Source organism: Typopeltis vanoorti, chromosome 10 (genome assembly GCF_054136105.1).
Source record: "Typopeltis vanoorti isolate ZY-2024b chromosome 10, IOZ_Tvanoo_1.0, whole genome shotgun sequence".
NCBI classification, from domain to species: Eukaryota; Metazoa; Arthropoda; class Arachnida; order Uropygi; family Thelyphonidae; genus Typopeltis; species Typopeltis vanoorti.
In genome coordinates, this window is record NC_143558.1 from 16,092,934 (window position 1) to 16,120,005 (window position 27,072).

Consider the following 27,072-nt stretch of genomic DNA (forward strand, 5'->3'; position numbering starts at 1 on the left):
CAGTATAGATGAAGCCCTTTGGTTGGAAAGATCCAGGTTTGATTCCTGTCAGTGACATGATAAACCTTTATCTGATCTCTTTTGACTAAAGGTGAGTTAGGCAGTCTCATATAGAGGTAGAGGATTTTTTCTTCCCTCAGAACAGGCAAACCAGCCAGTAGAACACATGCAATTTACAGACCTTATCCTCGTATTACAGTTAGAAATCCAAGGATACTTGGAAGGCTGTGGGCGCTTAAGTGACTGTTAATGCCACTGATGAATGAATGAACATTCTGTCATTCATGCTTCAACTTGTGAATATGTACTTGTGCACTAATGATGGCCTGTTAGTTTCAGAATAAAATATTTGCAATAATAAAATTAATTCTTGTGAATATGGGTTTCTAATAATGAGCTTCACAGCTTTATACAATCTTGCTAATATAAATTAGCTTTTGTGTAAGCTTTAGCTTATTCTGATGAATCCTGAGACTAGTAGATATGTCATAATAGCATCATCAGAATCATGGAACCCGATGCAATCCTGGTGTTCTTTTGGATATTTGTATTTGAGCATACCTGCCTTCTACCCATAATATGAGAGACTGTATGAACAATGAATTCTGTAAACTCCTGGATACGCAAGAGGAGGATATTCATCCTTTGGAAAATGTAAGAATGAATTTAATTTGCAAACTGAATATAAGGAAACTTGAAAGTTAAACTGGTGTTGAAGGTACCAAATAATTGATACCTTTGGCCTTTATCCTAGTTCTTTGGGAAAAATTTCTAGGGTCTCTGATAACAGAAACATTTGTCCTATATAAATAGGTCAGATGTTTGTCTAGAAGCTTGCTGGACTTCATACATAAAAATATTTTGCTAAGTCACAAAAATATTTTTGAATTTGCACATATGAAAAATTCCTGTTTTTGTGCTTTTTTTTGTTGAGATTTTTGTTTGCTGACAGAGTTAATATGAGAATAATGGAGAGGTGAGGGAAAGAATATAAAATATAGACATTGGCCTTGTTGAATCCTCTGTTACATGTACCAACAGAGGAACATGCAAATTTAGTGAAAAGAGAGTTTTCACAGCCAAGGAAAGTCACCAGTTTTGGGATATATAGAATAAGCCACCTACTATAATCAGTAGTATAGTTGTCTGAATGAATGAATTTAAAGTCTACATACAACTAGTGCTTGTTTGGAAAAGTGGTTTTCCTCTGATTGGATCTCTGTTTCTACAAATTCAGTGTTTAGTTCTTGTTTGTGATACAAAAGATAACTGTAATTCTGTTGTCATTTGTGTTGGGAAAGCAGATTGTTTGGAGAGAAGTATTCCATAAAGGAAGCTCATAATTAAACCAGAAAGAAATTAAAATAATCTGAGTATGCTAATAAGAAAAGCATTTTATTTATTTATTATTATTATTTAAGGAATATCTTATAATTATTTGCCATGCTTGTAATATTGCAATCTCACTATACATATCTATCATTTTCATCAGACATAGAGACCATTTCATATAATTTGTCACATAGAATTTTACTACCATCATATGTATTTGTGGAATAGCAATAACATTCAACCAAACATGAAGATACACTTCTTGATCAGAAGGCAGTTTCAAGTTATGTGGACAAACTTCAAAATGGAGAAATGAACGATGAAACTTATTTGTGCCTATGATCCCACAGAAGTTTCTAAGGAAGAAGTGGAGGAATTTTTTGAGTCATTAGAACAGGCAGCTGACATAAATAAAATGGAAAAAGTGGTTCTTGTTGGAGACCTGAACAGCAGAATAGGAAATGAATTTCATCAGGCATATAGGAACATTTTCAGAAAATTTGGAGAAAAAGGCAGAGCTAATAACAATGGTAAGTATTTACTGGACTTCTATTTGTGACATGGATCAGTCATTACTAATACCATCTTTCAACATAAAGATGTGCACAAGTTCACATGAAAAAGAGAAGACACAAGAAATAAGAAAAGCCTCATTGGCTACATCATTGTTGGTGGCGTTATCATAATGCTGGTTCAGGACACGAGTGTACAGGGGATTCAAAATTGAAAGTGACCATTACTTAGTACTAAGTAGGATAAAACGGATATCACTTTGAAAAGAACAGTATGTAAGAAAGTTTTAAAAAGAAAGTTTAGCAGCTTTTACAGGTAAATTGTAGACTCAACTATGCAAACATTGAAAAAAATTTGCAGCAGTTTGAAAACAAGAACCAAATCTTGGTGTCTCATTGACATACTCTGAAGACAACATTGATTGATTCAGCTAGGGAGGTATGTGGTGAAGTTGTCTACAAGGATAAAAAAATAAGAACACCACAGTGGACACAAGTTAAAGAAGCAGTCCTGGGAAAGAAGAAAAGCATACCAAAAGTTCCTAGCAAATAACTCCGCAGATGCCCTAAAAGAATACAGAGCAGAGAAATGTGTGTAAATGAGCTAAGCTGTGTGTAAAAGTAGCTAAACAAAAGTCATGGGAAGAACTTTGCTAATAATATAGAAAATAAATATCAGGAAGGTGGCAAAATGTTCTGGAGGCAATTCAAGAAGCTTAGAAATGGAGGAAAGAGTACTGTAAAAGGAATCAAAGATAATAAAAGTGATATGAGAGCTGAAGATAAGGATATTCTAGATGTCTGGAGTAATTACTTTAAAAGACTGTTAAATGAACCAAGTAGTGAACAGAGCCATACTAGAAACTTTTCATCAGGAATGCAATGAGGAGTACATATCAATACTTGGTACAAAAAAACAGTAAAATTTTAAATGTGGAAAGGCAGCTGAAGTGGATGACATTCGATCAGAAGTGCTAACTATGGAGGTATAAAAGTTTTGCAGTGGCTACACTGCATAATTCAGAACTCTTGGACAGAAGGTCAAATTCCCAGTGATTGGTGTAGAGCTCTCATAGTACCCATCTATAAAAAAGGGAATAAAGCTGAATGTGAGAAGTAGAGAGGAATTTCTCTACTGAGTGTTCCAGGTAAGATTTATGCAAGCATACTTGAAAATAGGTTGAGAAAAATTATGGAAGAGAAATTTAGAGAACAAATTCGGTTCAGGCCAAATAGATTTGTAAAAAATCAGATTTTCACTTTAAGACATAGTTGAGAAATCATGGGAATATGAATCTGTACTTTAGTTTTGTAGATCTTGAAAAGAAACAAGGTTCCCATAGAAAAACTTTTCAAAACATCAGAAATTGTATGGGGTGAATGGAACATTAAACAGAGTAATACAGATTTATATTTAAGTTGTCAGCGAGCAGTTAGAATTGAAGGAAATACAGGAAGATGGTTTGATGTAATATCATGGCTTATCTCCAGTCTTATTCACCATCTACATGGATCACATAAGAGAAAGTGGCATCAAGTCTGGTATTAGAATTAGAGATGTCAAACTTAGCTCTTTGTGAGATTTGAGATAATGTTGTACTCCTAAACACATCTAGTGCAAGTGTCCAGGATTCTCTAACAAAATGGAATAACAGCTAGAGCAAATTTGGCATAAAAATCAGCAACAAAAAGACAAACTATGAAAATAGGCAGGAACATAGAAAACTTCAGCTGCATTCTGAATGGAGATCCTAGAACAAGTAAAATATTTCAGCTATTTAGGCATAGTTTTTAGTGATGATGGCAGATTAAATCTGGAAATAGACAACTGAATAAGCAAAGCTGGTACAGTTGGTAGCCAGCTGTATAAATTTATATGGAAATATGGAATGAGAGAAATTAGCCATAACACAAATTTTAAGTGATGCATCTAAGAGTTAGATTAGAAATAAAGCACTTGATCAAAGACTAGAGACCACAGATATGAAGGTCCTGAGAAAAATTAGGAGAGTGAAACAGTGGCAGAATCGTATTAAAAATGAAGATATTAGAAAGGAACTTGACACTATTAGTATTCAAGAATCTGTAAGCAGAGCTAATCTAAGGTGGTATGGCCATTCAAATAGAATGGGTGAGGAAAGCAAAACGTTTGATGTCATATGGCAGTAAAAGACCTGGAGGAAGTCCAATGTCTAGGCAGATTGATTCAGTCAGAACTGCCTTAGAAGAACGAAATGGTGGAATATTGGAGTGCTTACAAGAGTAATAGACTAATTTAGAGGAAAATTGTTGATAGGAGATTAATAAAAATGTAAACTTAATCATGTAGTGCTGTCATAGTAACCTGAACACTCCTTGGGGTGTATATCAGGAAATTGATGATGATGAGAATATTACTATTATGGCTTAACTGGTGATAAATCTACCGTGACTCTTCTCAGAAGTGTATTATAATATTCCACTGCTTCTTAATGTTTACTGAGGGATTATGACTTGCCAAGATTTTCACAGGTTAACGACCTTCGCCATTTAACACTTTCATTGCCAAGCTGAAAATTGGAATTTCGTGTGTTGGCCAAATTTTTTTATATTTTTTATTTAGTTAGCGACGTCCACGCGATAACGCGTGATCGGCCATTTGGTGAGAACTCGCATCACACGTATCGTTCATTGCCAAGCTGAAAATTGGAATTTCGTGTGGTGGCCAAATTTTTTTTATTTTTTTTATTTAGTTAGCGACATCAACGCGATAATGCGTGATTGACCGTTTGGTGAGAACTCGCATCGCGCGATATCACATGATTGGCAATGGACATGTTAATGTTTGTCTTTTTTTCATTCATCTAATATGTAAAACTGGTCAAAAAATTAAAACTTTTGTAACCAAAATTAATTTAAGTGATTAATATATTTCAAGGCTGAATCCAAATTCACAAGGCTGAATCCAAAACTTTTTTCATATAAGAATTCAAAATAAAACACCTGTTACAGGAAAGAATAAAATAATGTAATTAATTGAACATTAATTAACTTTTGTGTATTATAAACCATCTTCAGTGTGTAAAGGAAGAAGAAAGGGAAATTTAAATACAACAGGTTATAACTGTGTACTCTAGCAATAGTTCTCTTGTAGATGCAGTGTGGGTGCCAGGTTTAAAACTAACACTCTTGGGAACTTATTAATTATATGAGGAGCTAAAGGCTTCAATTCGGCAACCTAAACTTATTTAAGTTAAGGGATATTACTATTTCATATAATTAATAAGTTTATTAGGACACCTTCTTGGCAATTCTCGTAGGGTATATGCAAGTTCTGTTTGCTACAAACTTGGTATTTCTAGGTCTACCTACTCACCGATGAGACCTCAATAAAGGTTGAAACCGGTCTGGGTAGTGACCTTCTCTCATTCATACTGTAGAAGAGTAATACAGCTCCTAGGAGCTGGGTTTCACATTATGGGGAAATATCAAGAATAGTGATCAGAGCTTGCTCCACCCTTACCATGAGTTGCCTCTGTTGCACTCCCTAAAGGGTCAGTTGTAACACTATCCAGATATTTGCTTATGCTTGGACGCACCAAACTTTATATATTTACTATATTCGGCTATGAAACAATATGGGATGTAATATCCCTTAACTTAAATAAATTATTTTGTATATTTGCTGTTCATTCATACATTTGAATGAACAACATTTAGTTGTTTCAGGCATTCATTTTGCATGAAAAAAATATATATATACACACACAGTAGTTTGTGTGTGTGAGAGAGAGAAACAACTGGAATGGGAGGAATGAACATTAGATGCATATTATGTTACATACGACTAAGATTCCTATCTGTGTTTATGATGAAAAATACATTACACTCATTAAGTGTTGAGAATCGATATATAAAGTTAGTGGCTTAAGAAAGGATAACTGACACTGAAATTTACCTCTGGTATTGGCTGTGAAATCTGCAGAATTGATCCACCACATCACCAGACTGTTCTGGTGCCATTTTTGCAATATTAAAATTTCCAACAAACTTAAACAAAAATTGAATTAGTAGTATATAGAATCTTTGAAATTTGTTGTACAGAAACGTCACAACTTTCAGAAATGCACATATCATCCTGCATTCAGCTTTATATTCTTTTAACAACATTTGTTTCAAGGACATAAGCATTCATCACATCAGCATATTTGTTTTTTTTATTTCAACAGTTTACAGAAAATATTAAATGCATAAAATTTTCTTCACATGCCATAGATACACAATGAGAATGAAATTTTTCGATTAACTTGCTGATTGTATTGAATCCAACAGTCATAAGAACTACAAGTTCTATTTTTGCAAAATAGAACACTTTCAGTTTCTTATAACATATATTCCAGTGGTTTATAAAGAGTAACTTCTCATTTAAAAAAAAAAAAAAAAAAAAAAAAAATCAGCTAATGCCTTTTATTCCCATATAGGGAGTAGGCCTTGCCTGCTCCCTATAAAATAATAGCTACTTAATATAATAATATAAAAATATTAATTTTGTATTAACTTTATGCACATTGAATTATAAAACTATCAAGCACCAGGCATTTACAAAATGTACTTCTTTGTTAATTGCCTTGAAGCTTATAACTTTTTTGGAATACAGTTCTTAGAAGTGTAATATATTTATTCATTGCACATAATCATGAACTATTAATAAATGTAATAACAATTAAAGTGGCTAAATAATTAAACTTTAAAGCTCTTCTAGATTAAATAGTAAGTGTAAAAAAAAAAATATGGCTTCAAAGAACATGGGGCTTTGAAATAAACTTTTTTTTATTAATAAAATGTGTTCCTTGTAGTTTTAACAAATAAGGATTACAAATTATTTTATTTCATCGTTGACTACTATACTGTTTTTACTCTTATGTTAGTACACTGAGGAAGAGAAGTGGATTAGCATTTATTTTTTTCTCCCTACTTTTCTATATAGATTCCTTTTGGAAAAAATTTAGGAAAAACATACATTCTGAAGACCTTATCATCACTAAGCAAAACTGCATTTGTACCGTACAATGTAAGTCATATTTCATTAATAGAAATTTAATTATTGAGTTACATTACTGATCTTAATTAACCCTGTAGATTATTGTTGCAAATATTGAGATTAGTGCACTTGTACACTAGTCAGAACATTGTCAAGCCTTAATCTAAAATTGTCAGTATTAATGAAACATAGCATATGATTTAGAGAAAGCTTAATCAAGAAATTCTGTTCTTAACTCAAGAGCTTCTAGGAATGTTATAAATGATTATCAAAAACCTCATCTACTCCCTATATTCCCATAGAGGGAGTAGGCGAGGCCGTTTAGCCCTATCTAATTCATCAGCATTCTTAAAACTTGAACATCTTATATGTAATATTTTTTTAAAATAATACTTAAAGGATCTCTTCAGTAATAGAACTTGTATGCAGTATAACCTGCAATCATAACAAACTTCACTTTTTCTTATTTTTAGAGAAACTTGTGCCATAGTTCTATACAATATACACCCTCTGTTCAAAAAGAAACCGAACTTTTTGGTAGAAAATCAAACACAGGCTAATTATAATTCAAATAATTTATTTCAATAAATATACTCTCCCTCAGCTTCAATAAGCATTTGTCACGGTCCATTAATTCATTAAATGAGTTTTTTTATATCTGTTGAGGGTCGTGGTTATTGCCACTTGAACATTTTCAATGGTGTCATATCGCTTTCCTTTCACCGGTAAATGAAGTTGGGGGGGGGGGGGAAGAAGTCACAGGGTGCTAAATCAAGTGAATACGGCGACTGACCCAACACAAAAACTTGGTTTTTGCTCAAAAACTGTCTCACAATGTTCGAACGATGAGATGGTGTTATCGTGCAAAAGTGACCAGCTGCCTGCATCACGATATTCATGCCGTACACGACCACTTCTCACTATCAATCGCTTCAAAACTTCGAGATAAAACTCACCATTGACTGTTTGGCCAGACAGAATGAATTCTTTGTGGATAATGCCCTTGGAATCGTAGAAACAAATCAGCATTGTCTTTACTTTTGACTTCTCCAAGCAACTTTTTTTTTTTCAGATGCCCCTCTTCTTGCACTTCGTTTCAAGTTCATGCTCAAAACACCACATTTCATCACCAGTAATGATCGTTTCAAGGAAGTTTGAGTCCTAACGAGGAGGGTTTCTAATGAGGTCCTTGCAGTGTTCAATTCAATACATTTTTTGGTCGTCGGTTAACTTGTGGGGAACAAGTTGAGGCTTTTTGCATATGAAAATCAACCCAAAAAGAGAAAATCTTGACTGGAGATTGGAATATTATCAAAAGTAAGGAGAATGGAGCAGGATTTTCTTCCAAGTAATAATACTGCATTCTAAGTTAAAGATGCCAGAAATTATATTCTTGGTTTCATCCTTTATCCTAGTGTAAGCAAACAAAATTTATGCATGAAGTCGCTTCATGACTAGACTACCTGTATATAGAAGCTAATAACTTCACATCAGTTGCCTTAGTATCTTATAATGCAAGGCCCATAGCCTTAGGCATGTATAATGCTATGCATTATGGGAACTTGGGCCATTACCCAAGTGAAAAAACTTTCAAAACTAGCTTTAATTTTAATCCAGAGTATTTTAGTATTAAGGTTTGACACCTTTTCACTATTATATATAGGAAATATATGATTTCTGTATTGCTTCAACCTTTAGTATCTCTTCTGGGTCTCCCATTGTTGAGATCCCAATAAAGACTGAAACCAGTCTGGGTGGTGGTGGTCCCTTCCCATAATGCATAGCATTATACATACCTCTATGTGCCTTGCATATAGAAGCTAATGATGTGAAGTCATTAGCCTCTATATGAAAGTAGCTGAGTCATGAAGTTATCACACACAAACTTTGTTTGCTTACACTTGAATAAAGGATGAAACCAAGAATAAAATTTCTTGGTATCTTTAACTTATAGTATAATCAAGCGAAAAATCTCAACACGACAGCATTCTATTTTGTTAGCATTGAAATTCACTAGATTTTCTGCATGAAGCGCGAGAGAATGTAATGAGTTGAGGCCCACAAGGTTTCTCAAATGAAGAGGAATAAAGTATACTGTCATCATTGAAATGAAATTTGTGATTGCACCTCATACAGGTGTGAGGTGCAATCACAAAGCCTTGGGGTATGTGCCATCATCAGCAGAAAAATCTGATGAGAGGAAACCATCTACCAAGATATACAGTGAACTAGATAGGAAACTGGTGACTCTATCACAAAGGGAATGAAGGAAATAATAAAATGGTAGCCTGGTAAGAAGGCCTGTCTGTCAGACTTCATGAAATTCTTTGGAATTATGAAGAGCAACCACATTAATTTCTGCAGATTTTTCCATATACTGACATGCAAAGATGTGTAAGGATGGTCAGATCTGTTGTGGAATTGAACAGAAGTGACAGAATCAGTATTAGTAACTGATTAGTCTATAACATCAATTAAGATCAGCCAGTCGATGACATTAAGATTTTTAGTCAGTCACCAAGAATATATTCATATATTCCTTTTAAGTTAGTAGTTATTAAGAATGCACTTTGCTAAAACTTTATGTGGCAGAATTCAAAGCAGGCAACTCACAGTTATAATTTGTTCTCTGATGATGCTGGATAGAAAACCAGTGAAACATTAGTAAGTTCAATAAATTGATTTATTTTTTCATCTCTTGGTGTTGTTTATACCATGAAACACCAATATGAATCACCAACACATAAGCCTTTTAATATGTAAATTACCAAAAGTATATCCATTCTTAAAATAATTTTACTCCAAAGTTTTTTTTATCATCATCAATTTCTTGATATGTACCCTCAAGGAATGTTCAGGCTATCATGACATCACTATATGATTGAGTTTGTATTATTATTAATCTCCTGTCAACACTTTTCTTTAAATTAGTCTTACTATAATATCTGTGGTCAATAGTGTGATCAGGCACTTTTTTCCCTAACCTTTTTTCAGTAATATTTGGATATTTGAATCTACAGTTCATCTGTGAAAGCTGCTTGAAATTGATTCTTTTAAAACTTTTGTACATATATTTTCTGTATCATGTATATATTTATCCTGCTTAAAGCCAAATAGAGGTGTAGCATTTCAAAAAACTTTGCTCTTGACACCTTGCCATATCCTTTTTTCTTTTTTTTCCCCCAGCTCTCAGAAAGTTCTTTCCAGAAGTTATTTTCCACAATGTGTGTAGAAACTGTGTGAGAGAGTGATAAATCATTGTGAATATTGTGCTACAGGTTCACAACATCTTGGGAACCTGTAGCACAATAGTATTAGTATCATGAGCAAATATCAGTGATATAAAAATATGCTGTAGACTGAATATTTTGACTGTTGTTTGATATATTTATAAAAAATTACCTTCCATGTTTTTTAATGAAAGGACTATTAATATATTACAATATTCTGTACAAAATCTTCCTTACATGTGTTTTTATATATTGTGGTGTATTAATAATTCTCTGGATATATATATATATATATATATATATATATATATATATATATATATATATATATATAGAGAGAGAGAGAGAGAGAGAGAGAGAGTAGAGAGTGTTATAAAAGTTAGTGTTTAAGTATTATTGAGATCCTAATGCTCTGTTTTAGTTCCAGATTTCTAATAATGAAGCTTTCTTCTTTGTTCGTGGTCATCAAGCTGCAGTTTCTATAAGAGAGGTTCATAAGAGAGTAACGACTCCATCTGGCTTTAAGGTATAATTTGTAGTTCTTTAATTTACTTATATATTGACTAAATCTCTAGTGTTGGAAGCAAAATTTCTAGCAACTAGTTAAAAAAAAAAAAAAAAAAAAAAAAATTAATATATATATGTTATTTATTCTTTAAGCATGGAAAACATCTGCAGAAGTCATAACTATGAACCATATATGAAGTATTCCCGCATATTTTTTTGAAAATAGCCTCATTGAGACTGTTTTCATAGAGGAGTTGCTTAAAAGTCTAAGTTAGATTACCGGGATGAACCAGATTAGTGGAATGCAGAGAACCAACCAAAGACTACTGGTTGGTTCTCTGCATTCCACTGATCACATTATTTATGGTGCTTGTATTATTAGGGGGGGGGGGTGCTTAAGGGTCAAAGCTGTATAACTGAGAGGAGACCTCCACATAGCCTTTTAAAGGAATGCAGAGAACCGACCAGGGCTTCTGACCTAATGTCCAATCCTCACCTTCTCGTGGTGCACCCTGTTTGGTATCTACCTGTATGCTGAACGAACGAGGATGGACTGACAATTTGGGATTTAGCCAACTAAATTGTATTCTTATTGGCTTAAACCAAAATAAAAAATGATGGTACAACATGAAAAAATTTCATGCTGGCTGGGGCGTTGCCCGGTTAAACAAGGCCCCTGTTGTTTTCCCCAGGAAACCAGGGTGAACAGCGAAGTCAGCTACCGGAACAAATTTGAAAGCACACCCCAACTCAACATCACCAGAGTTAAAGATTGGTACTATCAACATACGAAGCCTGAATGGCAAAGAAATGGAGCTAGCTGAGGAATTAGATAAGTACCAGATCAATATAATAGGAGTGACTGAAACAAAAAAGACAAAAACTGGTGAGATCTTTCTGATCAATAAATACAAAATGTTATATTCAGGAAAAGGAGTAGCCATAGTATTCAACACAAAATACGAGGCTAATCTTCTTGAATGGTAGGCAATCTCGAGTAGAGTGATGTGGGCAAATATCAGAATGGGAATTTGACAATGAGACTGATTTGTGCCTATGGTCCCACAGAAGGTTTTACTAAGGTAGAAGTGGAGGAATTTTTTGATGCTTTAGAAAAAGCAACTGACACAATGAAAAAGGAAAAGTTGGTCCTTGTTGGGGAGCTAAATAGCAGAGTAGGAAATGATTGTCAGACATACAAAAATATTTTGGGAAAATTTGGAGAAAAGAGCAAAACTAATAACAATGGCAAATACTTGTTGGATTTCTGTTCAGGACATGGACTAGTTATTACTAACACCATGTTCCAACATAAAAATGTGCACAAATTCACATGAAGAGAAGAGGCAAGGAATAAGAAAAGTCTCATGGAGAAAACATCACTATGTTTTCTCCATGAGAATTACATGTAAGAAAGTTTTAAAGCGAATAAAAGTTTAGCAGCTCTCAGATGTGAACTGTAGACTAAAATACACAAAGATTATTGAAGAAAAAATTAAAGAGTTTGAGAACAGGAACCAAAGCTTGGAGATTCAGTGGCAAGCCTTGAAGAAAACCCTGATTAATTCAGCCAGAGAGGCATGTGGTGAGGTTGTGTGCAAAGATAAAAAAATCAGAACTCCCTGGTGGACACAGGAAGTTAAAGAGGCAGTGAAGGAAAAGAAGAAAGCATATCAAAAGTTCCTGGCAAATAAGTCAGCTTTTACTCTTACAGAATACAGAGACAAATGTAAGAAAGCTAAACAGTGTGTAAAACTAGCTAAACAAAAGTCATGGGAGGACTTTGGCAAGAATATAGAAAATAAATATCAAGAAGGTGGCAAAATATTCTGGAGGTTGTTGAAGAAGCTTAGGAATGGAGGAAAGAGTGCTGTAAAAGGAATTAGAGATGATAAAGGTGAAATGAAAACAGGAGAAAAAGATATCCTTGAAGTATGGAGTAATTACTTTGAAAAACTGCTAAATGAAACAAGCAGTGATGACAGCACAGTGATAAAAAACACTGATCAGGCATACAGTCAGGAATACATATCCATACTTGAAGTAGAAAAAGCCTTCAAAGGCTTGAAATGTGGAAAGGCAGCAGGAGTAGATGATATTCGACCAGAAATGCTGAAGTATGGTGGTATAAAAGTCTTACAGTGGCTGCACTGCATAGTCCAGAAAGCCTGGACAGAGGGACGAATTCCCGATGAATGGAGTACAGCTCTAATAGTAACCATATATAAAAAGGGAAATAAAACTGAATGTGAGAATTACAGAGGTATATCCCTACTGAGTGTTCCTGGCAAGATCTATGCAAGTATACTTGAGAAATGGTTGAGAAGAATTGTGGAAGAAAAGCTTGGTGAAGAACAAGCTGGATTCAGGCCAAATAGAGGCTGTCAGGATCAGATCTTCACTTTACGACAAATAGTCGAGAAAGCATGGGAATATAACAGAGATCTGTATTTAAGTTTTGTCGATTTGGTAAAGGCATATGACAAGGTGCCAAGAGAAAAGCCTATTCAATATGCTACAGTTATATGGTGTCAATGGGGCATTATATCAAGCAATACTTAGTCTGTATTTGAGTTGTAAGTCAGCAGTTAGAATTGAAGGAAGTACAGGAAGATGGTTTAATGTTAAATCTGGTGTGAGACAAGGATGTACATTATCCCCTCTGTTATTCATTATCTATATGGATCACATTATGAAGGAAAGTGGTATTAAACATGATATCAGAATTGGAGATGTTAATGTCAGCTCTTTGCTTTATGCAGACGATGTTATACTTCTAAATAAATCCGGTAGAAGTTTGCAAGAGTCCCTGACTAAATTGAATAAATGTTGTAATAGATATGGTATGAAGGTCAGCATTAAAAAGACAAAGACAATGAAAATGGGTAGAATTGTTGAAAATGTCAATTGTGTTGTGAATGATGAACCTGTGGAACAAGTAAAACATTTCAGCTACTTAGGCACAATTTTTTACTGAAAATGGTAAATTAAATATGGAAATAGACAACAGAATCAACAAAGCTGGTATGGTAGGAAGTCAGTTGAATAAATTCATATGGAGTAAGAGAGAAATTAGTCGGAACACTAAATTAGCCATATACAAAACAGTGTTCAAACCAGTTTTAACTTATGGATCTGAGAGCTGGGTCAGAAGTGAAACACTTGACCAAAGACTAGAGACCACAGATATGAGAGTCCTGAGAAAGATTATAGGCGTGAACAGATGGCCTCAGTGGCAATATCATATTAAAAAAGAGGATATTAGGAAAGAATTTGACATTGTCAGCATCCAGGAATGCATTAGCAGAGCTTATCTCAGGTGGTATTGTCACTTAAACAGAATGGGCGATGAAAGATTAGCAAAACAAGTGTTCTCTGCCAAGTTGGCAGGAAAACAACCCAGAAGACCAAGATATAGATGGATTGATATAATACAATGTGCCTTAGATGATAGAAATATAAGATCTGATAGAGTATTGACAAGTAACAGACTGATTTGGGCGAAAATTGTAGATAGGAAGTTAGTAATGATGTAATTTTTTCATGTAGTACTATCACATCTTGTACATGTCAGGAATTTGATGATGAGGTATTATTAGTTTTCTATCTGGATACTGAATGAAAAGTGGACTGCCAAATTGGACTTACAGGCTGAATTGCATTCATTATTCATCACCTATTCCATTTGCTCACGCATCACTCATGTGATGCTCCCACAAGGCCTGCATGATGACCAGTTGACTGCTGCCCAGTCATTTGTTCTCCAGGTGTTTTGTTGATTGGTTGTGTATAGTGACCTCCCACTTCATTTTTATATTTTTGGTGGCCCGGTAGTATTGCATGACTTGTGTTTATTACACCATCGTACATTCTGTAGTGTAAGTTAATTTAATTTTACATTATTATTAAGAAAACTCATAGGGCATCACTGTGGCCTATTTTTGCAGTAGACTCTTCTTCCAACACTATCCTTCTCCTGCTCTCCATCAGCTCAAGCTTAGCAAAGCTCTTTATTATTCAATTTTTATATGTAATATGTTAATTAATATCCATAAAAACATTTACATAGCCTTAAATTAATAGCTTTGGATGCAATAGATTTTTATTTCTGGGTCTCTGAAATGGATTACCTAAAACACCATTGAGCATGTGATTCAGTTAATGTCACTTTTCCCCAGAAGGAATTAGTGATGTTAAAAGAGGGTTGACTGTGTGGATTATTTATTATTAACACTGTGTTCCTGCATTAAGGTGTGTAATTCTAAAGTAAAGTACAACGAATGAAGGAGAATATGTAGAACGAGTGACGTACTTCAGCTATTTTGGTATTTTCAGTAAAGATGGCAAATTAAATTTGGAAATAGGTAATAGAATGAACAATGTTGTATGGTGGGAAGCCTGTTGAATAAATCCCCAAACACCAACTAACAGTATAAAAGACTGTGTTCAAACTAGTTTTACCTTTTGGATCTGAGAGTTATACTAGAAATAAAACATTTCGTCAAAGACTAGCCCGTGGACAAGAATTTTTCATGTATGTAATCAAGTTGACTGGTTGTGAAGTTAACTTAAATATTTAGTTTCTAGTTTAAAATTTCCAATAGATTTGTTTTTCATTCTTTTTATAATTATTGAATTTAATATAACTTGATTCTGGTTCGAGAGATTTTTTAATCTTTTTTTTTTTTTAATGGTCTTCAAAAATTTTCATGTAATGCATTGCTATTTTAATTCTGAATAATTCAAAATATATCAAGAAAATACACATTTCTCAAGTAAATGTCTTGGCTTCATAATGTGAAACTGTTCTTGCTACCCCCCCCCCCCATTTGCTGTCATGCTTCTCATACCATTAATCAGTGAAATAGCATTATTTAAGGATATTGTCATATTACACTTATAATGACTTAACTTGTGTTAAGTCATTGTAAGATTTAACGTGAGTTTTAACAGTTTAAGCCTGAAAATGCATTTGCCCACAAGGGCCGTTGAAATTTTTATGGCAATTTAAGAGTAATTACACTCGGGTCTCTTTTAATGTGGTTTATACATAAAAGCTTATGTACCATTGTGCATAATGAACAGTGTGTTGAAGCACATTCTGGCATGAAGTTTAATTTTGCATGCGAGTAATTGTTTGTCTTTTCATTATCGTATGTCTAAATTTGGCTAATTATTTTAAAAATTACATTTGGCCCAATGGAGAAAAAAAAAGCAGTTTCTTTGGAAATGAAAATTACAATTTTAGATCACTTAGCAAAAGGAGAGAGATCTACGGCGACTGGTAAACATTTTAATTTAGGCAAATCGACTATAAGAGCAATTAAAAAGAATGAAGTCGCAATAAGAAAATCTGTCATTTCTGGCACAAAACTAAGTGCTGAAGTACACCAAGAGACACTTTATTAGAAAAAACAGAACGAGCACTCATAATTTGGATGGAAGAATTAACTCAAGAATTCCTATAAGTGGTTATTTAATTAAGCAAAATGCTCTTCAGTTATATGAATAGATGAAGCAATTGGAGCTGCTACTTCTGCTTCCCAGGCTGATAAAGAATTTTCGGCTAGCAAAGGATGGATAACCAGGGTTTTAAAAAAGGAATGCACTTCATAACATGCAGATTACAGGAGAGGTTGCAGCAGCAAAAATTTTCAAGAAAAGTTAGCCAGAATTATTGAAGATGATGGATTTTGTCCTGATCAAGTGTTGTAACGCTGACAAAACAGGATTGTTTTGGAAGAAAATACCTAGTCAAACTTGCATCGCAAAGTCTGAGAAAAAAGCAATTGGGTTTAAAGCAAGCAAAGATCAAGTAACATTGTTACTTTGTAGCAATGCATCAGGGGATTGAATGTTGAAACCCCTCCTAGTAAATTGATCTCTAAGACCACATGCTCTAAAAGGCAAAGAACCAAAACAGCTGCTGATACATTGGATGGCTGATACAAAGGCCTGAGTAACAACTGTGTATTTACTGAATGGTTCAATAATTGCTTTGTGCTAGAAGTGGAAACATATATTAAGCAAAAAGCTCTCGATTTTAAAGTTTTATTAATTGTTGGCAATGCACCAAGTCATCTGTATTTAGAGCATCCAAATGTGCAGATAGTGTTTTTTCCCCCAATACAAAAAGCATTATTCAGCCATTAGATCAACATAATTGCTACTTTTAAAAAAATATTACGTTAAGCACACTTTTCAATTTATATTGGATAAACTAGAAAACGAATCATTAACAGTAACTGACGTTTGGAAAAAAATTTCTATTTTGGACTGCTTAAATCATGTTGCATCTACTATCACTGAAATAAGACCACAAACTTTAAATGCCTGCTGGAAAGCAGCTTGGCCTAGATGTGTTGCAAACAGTGCAACTATTCAAACATCTATCAGCTGAAATCATTATTTTGGCACATGAAATTGGTGGAGAAGGTTTTGATACATTTAGCCAGAATGATGTGGACGAATTGCTCTTGGATAATGCCTTAAGTGATGATGATATTATTGGATATCGATTAACTTTAGATATCGTCAAAGATCCAGAAAACTATAGTGAAGCAGAAGAGAAACCTTCCCCCCCCCCTCACTGCAAATATAATTCGAGAAGGTCTTGAACTGTGCAATAAATTGGAAAATCATTTTCTTGTGAATGACACAAATTCTGAATTAGCTTTAAATTCCAACGTGAGCTGAAGAAGTGTATGTCTGGATGTCATGAGCTGTATAAAAAATTAGTAAAATCATCATCGCAAAGTTTAATCACTGATTACATTGTCAGAAGAAAAAAATCAGCACAGAGGGGGGAAGCTAATTCTGTTTGTGAAGAACCATTGCCTTTACCATACAGATCTGATGCGCTGACTATCTCTTCTGGTGATGAAACTGACTTTACACCAGTTCGCAAAGGTTGCCGAATATTGTCTGATATCGACGATAATTCTGATGAAAAAAATGTAAAAAAAATTGTTACTTTTCAATAAAAATTAAATGAATAAAGCTTTAAAACAAACTTAGGCATTCTTATTTTCCTGAATTTTTATAAACTTTTTTATGAATTAAAATAAACCTAAACTTTTTAGGTTTATTTTAATTCATTGCTTTGGTTTTATGCGGTTTTTAGAAAAGTATGGAACATATCCCTAATTTTTCAACATTAAGTTAGCTCTTTTTTGTGCAATTTTTTATATACAGTTTTCTGTGGAACGTATCAACAGCAAAAAAAGAGACCCAACTGTATATCATTGCTGAATATACAAAGAAAATGGGAGTATGTTATCTAGAAAATGTAGCCTAACTGAAGAAATCGTACGTTTGGAGAGAGCATAAAACACAACTCCCTTTACTGATTGCCAAGAAAAAATGTCTCCTTTGTTGCATATTTGGAAAGCTTATTATGATAGTCTCACATTAGGTGATAAAATTCACCACCCACTTTAAAGACATTCACACTACATGGCCATGGTGGGATTCGAATGCATAGTCTGTGGGTTTTGGTAGAGAGAGAGAGAGAGATTCTAACCAGGCTGGAAACTAAATCAGTATTTTAAACAGAAGTTGTATCTTTTAAGAAAAGAGATTTGTTGAGAATTTGCACATAATCTTTACAGTTTTGTAAATTTATTACCCATGGATTATTTTAGCAGTCAAATCAGTGTCAGTTATACAATTACTCAATAGCATTTGGTGTAAACTGTAAGTATTATGGCACTTGGCTTTTCTGGTTGTTCTATGAACTTGAGTTCAAATTATTAAAAAATAAAACTGAAGACTGTATAAGGAAGAAATTTTCCGACTTCAATTTATGTAGGAATCTTGAGTTGTCTCCAGTGTCCTAATTTTTGCACGAATTACCTGAAGGAAAAGGTGCATGTTCACATGCCCCAGACAATCCAACAACTGAAGGAGAACATCATCAAATTCCTGCCATGTACCCTCAAGGGGTGTACAGGATATGACAGTACTACATGAAAAAATTACATCATTACTAACTTCCTATCTACAATTTTCCTCCAAATCAGTCTGTTACTTGTCAAGACTCCAACATTATCAGATCTTATATTTCTATCGTCTAAGGCACTTTGTACTGTATCAATCCACCTATATCTTGGTCTTCCTCTGGGTCGTTTTCCTGCCAACCTGGCAGAGAGCACTTGTTTTGCTAATCTTTCCTCTCCCATTCTATTTAAGTGACCATACCACCTGAGATTAGCTCTGCTAACGCATTCCTGGATGCTGACAATGTCAAGTTCTTTCCTAATATCCTCATTTTTAATATGATATTGCCATTGATGCCATCTGTTCACGCCTCTAATCATTCTCAGGACTCTCATATATGCAGTCTCTAGTCTTTGGTCAAGTGTTTTACTTCTGACCCAGCTCTCAAAACCATAAGTTAAAACTGGTTTGAACACTGTCTTGTATACAGCTAATTTCTTTCTTATTCCATATGAATTTATTCAATTGACTTCCCACCATACCAGCTTTGCTGATTCTGTTATCTATTTCTATATTTAATTTACCATCTTCAGTAAAAATCATGCCTAAGTAGCTGAAATGTTTTACTTGTTCCACAGGTTCTCCATTCACAACACAGTTGACATTTTCAATGATTCTGCCTATTTTCATTGTCTTTGTCTTTTTATTGCTGACTTTCATACCATATCTATTACAACAGCTATTCAATTTAGTCAGAGAATCTTGCAGACTTGTAGCGGATTTATTTAGAAGTATAACATCATCCGCATAAAGCAAAGAGCTGACATTAACATCTCCAATTTTGATATCATGTTTAATACCACATTCCTTCATAATGTGATCCATATAGATAATGAATAACAGAGGGGATAATGTACATCCTTGTCTCACACCAGATTTAACATTAAACCATCTTCCTGTACTTCCTTCAATTCTAACTGCTGACTTGCAACTCAAATAAAGACTAAGTATTGCTTGATATAATGCCCCATTGACACCATATAACTGCAGCGTATTGAATAGCTTCTCTCTTGGCACCTTGTCATATGCCTTTTCCAAATCGACAAAACTTAAATACAGATCTCTGTTATATTCCCATGCTTTCTCGACTATTTGTCGTAAAGTGAAGATCTGATCCTGGCAGCCTCTATTTGGCCTGAATCCAGCTTGTTCTTCACCAAGCTTTTCTTCCACAATTCTTCTCAACCGTTTCTCAAGTATACTTGCATAGATCTTGCCAGGAACACTCAGTAGGGGAAATACCTCTGTAATTCTCACATTCAGTTTTATTTCCCTTTTTATATATGGTTACTATTAGAGCTGTACTCCATTCATCGGGAATTCGTCCCTCTGTCCAGGCTTTCTGGACTATGCAGTGCAGCCACTGTAAGACTTTTATACCACCATACTTCAGCATTTCTGGTCGAATATCATCTACTCCTGCTGCCTTTCCACATTTCAAGCCTTTGATGGCTTTTTCTACTTCAAGTATGGATATGTATTCCTGACTGCATGTCTGGTCAGTGTTTTTTATCACTGCTTGTTTCATTTAGCAGTTTTTCAAAGTAATTACTCCATACTTCAAGGATATCTTTTTCTCCTGTTTTCATGTCACCTTTATCATCTCTAACTCCTTTTACAGCACTCTTTCCTCCATTCCTAAGCTTCTTCAACAACCTCCAGAATATTTTGCCACCTTCTTGATATTTATTTTCTATATTCTTGCCAAAGTCCTCCCATGACTTTTGTTTAGCTAGTTTTACACACTGTTTAGCTTTCTTACATTTGTCTCTGTATTCTGTAAGAGTAAAAGTTGACTTATTTGCCAGGAACTTTTGATATGCTTTCTTCTTTTCCTTCACTGCTTCTTTAACTTCCTGTGTCCACCAGGGAGTTCTGATTTTTTTATCCTTGCACACAACCTCACCACATGCCTCTCTGGCAGAATCAATCAATGTTTTCTTCAGAGTTTGCAACTGAATCTCCAAGGTTTGATTCCTGTTCTCAAACTCTTTCATTTTCTTTTCAATAATCTTTCTGTATTTTAGTCTACAGTTCACATCTGAGAGCTGCTCAACTTTTATTCGCTTTAAAACTTTCTTACATGTTATTCTTTTCAATATGAAATTCAATTTTATCCTGCTCAAGACTAAATAGTGATCACTTCCAATTTCAAATCCTCTGTACAATCTGGTGTCCTGCACCAGGGAGAAAACATCACTATCAACAATAACATAGTCAATGAGACTTTTCTTATTCCTAGCCTCTTCTCTCCATGTGAATTTGTGCACATTTTTATGTTGGAACATGGTGTTAGTAATAACCAGTATGTCCTGAGCAGAAATCCAACAGATATTTGCCATTATTTTGCTCTTTTCTCCAAATTTTCCCAAAATATTTTTGTATGTCTCACAATCATTTCCTACTCTGCTATTTAGATCCCCAACAAGGACCAACTTTTCCTTTTTCATTTTGTCAGTTGCTTTTTCTAAAGCATCAAAAAATTCCTCCACTTCTACCTTAGTAGAACTTTCTGTGGGACCATAGGCACAAATAAGTTTCATTGTCCAGTTCCCCATTCTCATTTTTGCCCACATTACTCTACTTGAGACTGACTGCCATTCAAGAAGATTAGCCTCATATTTTGTGTTGAATACTATGGCTACTCCTTCTTTTCCTTGATTGTCATTGCCTGAATATAACATTTTGTATTTATTGCTCAGAAAGATCTCACCAGTTTTGATCTTTTTTGTTTCAGTCATCCCTATTATGTCGATCTGGTACTTATCTAATTCCTCAGCTAGCTCCATTTCTTTGCCATTCAGGCTTCTTACGTTGATAGTACCGATCTTTAACTCTGGTGATGTTGAGTTGGAGTTTGTTTTCAGATTTGTTCCAGTAGCTGACTTTTCGCTGTTCGCCCTGGTTCCCTGGCGAAAACAACGGGGGCCTTGTTTAACCAGCGACGCCCCAGCCTGCATGAAATTTGGTCATGTTGTACCATCATTTTTTATTTTGGTTTAACCAATAAGAATACAATTTGGTTGGCTAAATCCCAAATTGCCAGCCCATCCTCGTTCGTTCAGTATCAAAGTAGATACCCAACAGGGTGCACCACGAGAAGGTGAGGATTGGACATTAGGTCAGAAGCCCTAGTCGGTTCTACGCATTCCTTTAAAGGCTATGTGGAGGTCTCCTCTCAATTATAGAGCTTTGACCCTTAAGCACCCGAAGGAGAACATTCGTGGAGAAATTAGGATGCTGCAGCCAGAAAGATTAACAGAAAGCGTGTCATGAACATATCGTAGAAAGGGTCTATCTTTGTGAAGCCAAAAATGGAAGGTATTTACATGATGTGGTTTATCATAACTCATTAAAAAAATTTCCATTTTCTGTATTTCATTATAACAAAAAAAAAAGATTAAAAATAATTAATGAATAACTTTCTTTTAAGCTTACACGGTGATCCGAATGCATTTTTGAAAATTATGGGGACAACTACCGTGTTTGAATAAAAACTTTAGTTTAATATAACTAAAATCTACATTCGATGTTTCTACCTTTATGTCAAGGCCATCTTCTGGAGCATACAACTATACACAGAAAACAAGCTACACTACAATCAAACTGGTTTGTTAAAGATACTGCCCAACCGCTACAACAGTTGTTGGCCTGACCTCTGGTGGAAAAAAAAAAATAAAAATTATACATCAACGCTAGAGTCCTCTTATTAGTGTTATCTGTTGTTGTAGAAATACATTGGGCGCAACAAGTATCTATCTGTATACATATACTAACATCATGATTATACTTGTACATTCCAGCCAGTTGGTATGGAATGGTTTCTTATACTAGCTGAAGATTGGCCAGAGTCCTGACTTTGTTGTTTGATGTTTGCCATCTTTGTTGTTGATATTTGGGTGGTTTATCAGGATTTCGCAGGATTCCTTAAATTTCCTTTCATACCAGGTTTTTGTGTGGTGTAAAGAGCGGGTGCTTTTCCAGTTGATTTGGTGTAAGGTGTTGAGTGCGTGGTCTGAGAGGTCTGTCTCACCATACTGGTTATATTTAATGTGTCTAATGTGTTCTTTCTTGCGTATAGGGATTGTCCGTCCTGTTTCACCAATGTACGGTAAGTTACAGGTGCAGCGGATGCAATAGACTCCAGGATGTGCTAATGGGAGGAGAGGAGTCGAATATGGTTTTAAGTTTAGTGGGTGGTTTAAAGGTGGCATTGAGGTTATAATGTTGTAGGATTCTGTTGATTTTTTCCAATAACCCTTTAATGTAACAGATGGCTATGGTTTTACTGTAATCTAAAAAAAGCTGTAATTAGCATTGTCTGCTAATTAAGAATTCATTGGAATAATACTAAAGTTCTACAGAAAAGTTATTTTCTTCTGGAAAGATTATATAAAGAAATCTTTGAAGCATGCATTCATAATCTTTACCTTGACAAAAAAAAAAAAAAAACGCCTTAAACATTCTCAATTTTAGGAAGTTATCCTAAATAATACTCCTCACTCGTGTGTGTTTCATAAAAATTATAATTAATAATGTAAGTGGAGTTATCCTCCTGCAGTTGATAATGCTTGAATTGTCACATGTTTGCAGTTTAATTGTGCTTCTTTTTGTTCATCTCTCTTTTCTACTGTATAGCCAAAAATTCTGCAAAAATATATAATAAATTAACTGGCATATTTATTTATTTTGATTTTACACACCCACTGGCCACTGAATTAGAACTTTTATTTAATACGATGTTGGTAGACTTTCTTTAGTCCATATTACAGCATGTATGTGGTTAGGCATAGAATCTAGGAGGAGTTGGGTTGAATCTATGTCTACAACATACCAGATGTTCACCAGACAGTCCTTTAACGGGCTCAGATTTGATGGAATCAATGGAGTTCAGATGCGGGCTTTGTGGTAGCCAGGGATGATTGTGGAAGAAGTCACCGTGATGCTCGCTGAATCTGCTGAACAAATCTTGTGTGATAGACAGTAGCATTGCTGTCCATGAAACAACTGCCACCTGCCAAATGAAAAGTTAATATTGCAGGCTGGACTTGATTGGCAACAATGTTCAGATATTCCTTGGAGGACACCTGACCTTCTAGCAAAATCAGGGTACCATACCAACAGAACATGCCTCACATTGTGACACCACCTCCAGAACCTTGAGTTCTGTTTACAAGGCAAGTTGGGTTCATTGCTTCATGGGACTCTTGTCAAACTCTCTGCCTACTGTCAATACAGAACAAGGTGTACCATAATTCATCACACCACAGAACTTCCAGTGATGGTGTTGCTTGCACCACTGTAGATGAACTTTCCAGTTCTTCACAGAAATCAGTGGTTTTCATATAGGCATGCAACTGGCAGTATACCAATCCTCTTCAGTTCCCTGTGCATAGTTCAGTGAGATATGGGTCAGGAACAGCCTTCATTAAATGTTTGTCAATTTCTGCACACAGGAGGTTTTGTTTGTCCGTACAAGTGTTCTCAGACAATGGCGATCTTGTTCCTGACACTCTCTCTTAGGACCATAGTTGCGCTTCTTAGACAAGCAATGTGGGTTATTTTTACACTGATTAAACACCCAGGATATCTCACCTTTTGAGAAACCAGACAGCTCTACTGTTATTAAAATTATAGATCCATCCAGACAAGTATCCACAATAACTGTTTATTGATCTCCAAAAGATTCTTTGTTTTTCAAATTGTGATCAATACTATATTGACAGTTACTGAGTAGCATTCTTTAATAATTGCCTACAACATGTGGTGATGCAGTGCACACGACCAAGTATTTTGCATTTACACACTGCATAAGTGATATCTTATGCACATCTTCATAAAGGTTTCTAATTCAGTAACCAGTATGTGTGGAATGTTATGTTGTAATAGTAATGCTTTCACACATTGTGGAGTTTCAATATGTATTTTAGGGAGCTATAAATTTTAGTTAGCAAATGGCATTGTTAATGGAGTAATGACTATTGAAAGCTTGATGTGTGAATACCTGTGAATGTTCTGTTATTTTTTCTGAATTATACCTAAAATAGAATAGAAAAAATTTAAATGCTTAATTTTTTTGTCATTTTATATTATTTGAACTTTTACAGATGGCTGTTTTTATATCAAAAAGTGCTCCACCAGCTCCAAATTTTGATGATGAAACTATAGAAAAAATTAAGGTAATAAATATTAAAATTATTTCTTTTAAACTGACAGTTTTTTTTTTTTTTTTTTTTTGAAAAAGTAGGATTAGCAAACCATTCAAGTATATATAAAAAATTTACAGCAAATTTTTATACATGGTGTAAACTATCAAGTTTAAAAATTCAGAAACTTATTTTTCTTTATTTGGTATTATAATTAACATATATCAAGTTTAATTTTTGGAAAAAAAATTTTTTTAAGTTTTCATACTGTTTTTCAACTCTGCTAAGAATTAGATTAAAATATGATGCCAACATTGTTCTTTGTTTCATCTTAAGCTTATTGGTGCTGTGATTCAAATAAAGGATGCATGACTGCTTTTATAGATTACTTTCTGGCAGTAGCTTAACCATTTCTAATTAATTTTCTGACACTTGATCACCAGAAACATTTGAATTCTCTCTATAGACTTAAGCACAGATTTTTCATGTCTTGAATTGTCTGTGCACTAATCTGAAATGATTTACTTAATATGACTAGGGTCAAAGAGGCTTTTGCATATCCTCTATATGAAATGTCATTTGAATTATAAGATTATTTATTTAACGTAATAAATTAAAAAAAAAAAAGAGAGAGAGAAAGTTTTGTGATTAGAAACTTTAATTGCAAGCAGTTTTAAGTAAAATGATAAATTTTAAATTGGAAAATTGGATGGTGTAACTTAAATAGCTGTTTATGGTTTTCAGTGAAGGTTCTAATGAACAAGAAGTAGCTGAATTTTTTGAAATTATTTCAAAAGAGTACCTGACAAAAAGGAATTAAAGGAGAAACCACACACACAATCCACTGAATTAGAAGCCTAAAATTATAATTAACTAAAACACTAAATTAGCTGTATACAAGATGGTGTTTAAACCAATTTTAACTTATGGATCTGAGAGCTGGGTTAGAAGTAAAACACTTGACCAAAGACTAGAGACTGCAGATATGAGAGTCCTGAGAAAGATTAGGGGCATGTAATGGCTGTAATGGCAATATCATATTAAAAACGAGGATGTTAGGAAAGAACTTGATATTGTCAGCATCCAGGAATGCATTAGCAGAGCTTATCTCAGGTGGTATGGTCACTTAAACAGAATGGGAGAGGAAAGATTAGCAAAACAAGTGTTCTCTGCCAGGTTGGCAGGAAAAAGACCCAGAGGGGAAGACCAAGATGTAGGTGGATTGATATGGTAAAAAGTGCCTTAGAAGACAGAAATATAAGACCTGATAATATTGGAGTCTTGACATTTAACAGACTGATTTGGAGGAAAATTATAGATAGGAATTTAGTAATGATGTAAATTTTTCATGTAGTACTATCATATCCTATACACCCCTTGAGGTATATATCAGAAATTTGATGATGATGAAATTAGAAAAAAAAAAAAAAAAAAAAAAACTCCCGAAATGATTTTCAGGAGTTTTTTTTTCATTTCATCTAATGAGAATTCACTTGTCAAGAAAAAGTATGACAAGGAAAGATAAATGGAAATGTACCATGGAAAGATAAACCACCAGACACCCACACATGAGAAATGAAATCATGTATCAACTGAAAATAATCTAAACTGAACCACCAGACACCCACACATGAGAAATGAAATCATGTATCAACTGAAAATAATCTAAACTGAACAACTTATCCTGACTGATACATTAGATGATGCATTAAATATTTTTCTAGAGGAAGAGATGAAGATTTGCTATCTGTACTTGCCAAAATCAGTTGACAAAGCTAAGACATCAACAATTGGAAACCCAACAAGTCTACAAAGCCGAAAGAATAGGTAAATTTTTGTAGTGGAACTATTGTAGATATCCCCCAAAATATTAATGATATCAAGATTCTATTGTAGAAATACAAATCAATCTGTTTCTGTCTGTACAAAGCATATTTGAAGCTCAGTGAGGACCCCCACCTTAAGTCATTTCACTGTTATTCATAAGGGCAGACCTGGAGATAGCCCTGTTCAAGGTAGTGTTGCTACCTTAGTGGGCAACCATACTTTTTTTCCAGTATGTGTCCAGCTTAATGCTGCTGTGGAAGCAGGTAGCCACCCCCCCCCCTTGTGTGTGTTTGTTTATCACTAAGTTTTGAGTTGACTCATATGACCTTGATAATCCTATATTGCAAGTACCTCAAAACTGGCTTAAATTTGATGGAAAGGGGGACTTGGCTTCCAGATCTGTTTTTCTAACATGTCCCACATCTTCTCAATGGAGTTCAGATCTGGGCTTTGTGGTGGCCAGGGATGATAGAAGTTGCTGTCATGCTAATGGACACAAT

General features: G+C 34.5%; 1 protein-coding gene across 1 annotated transcript in view; it reads left to right on the forward strand.

Annotated features, from left to right (window-relative positions):
- Window positions 1-27,072, forward strand: part of LOC150102188 (nuclear RNA export factor 1-like) — a 195,317-nt gene that overhangs the window by 57,782 nt on the left and 110,463 nt on the right. Inside the window, exons 6-8 of the mRNA XM_090398890.1 lie at window positions 6,811-6,894; window positions 10,516-10,620; window positions 24,707-24,778. Coding sequence (XP_090255016.1) covers window positions 6,811-6,894; window positions 10,516-10,620; window positions 24,707-24,778 — 261 coding nt within the window. The remainder of the gene's footprint in view (window positions 1-6,810; window positions 6,895-10,515; window positions 10,621-24,706; window positions 24,779-27,072) is intronic.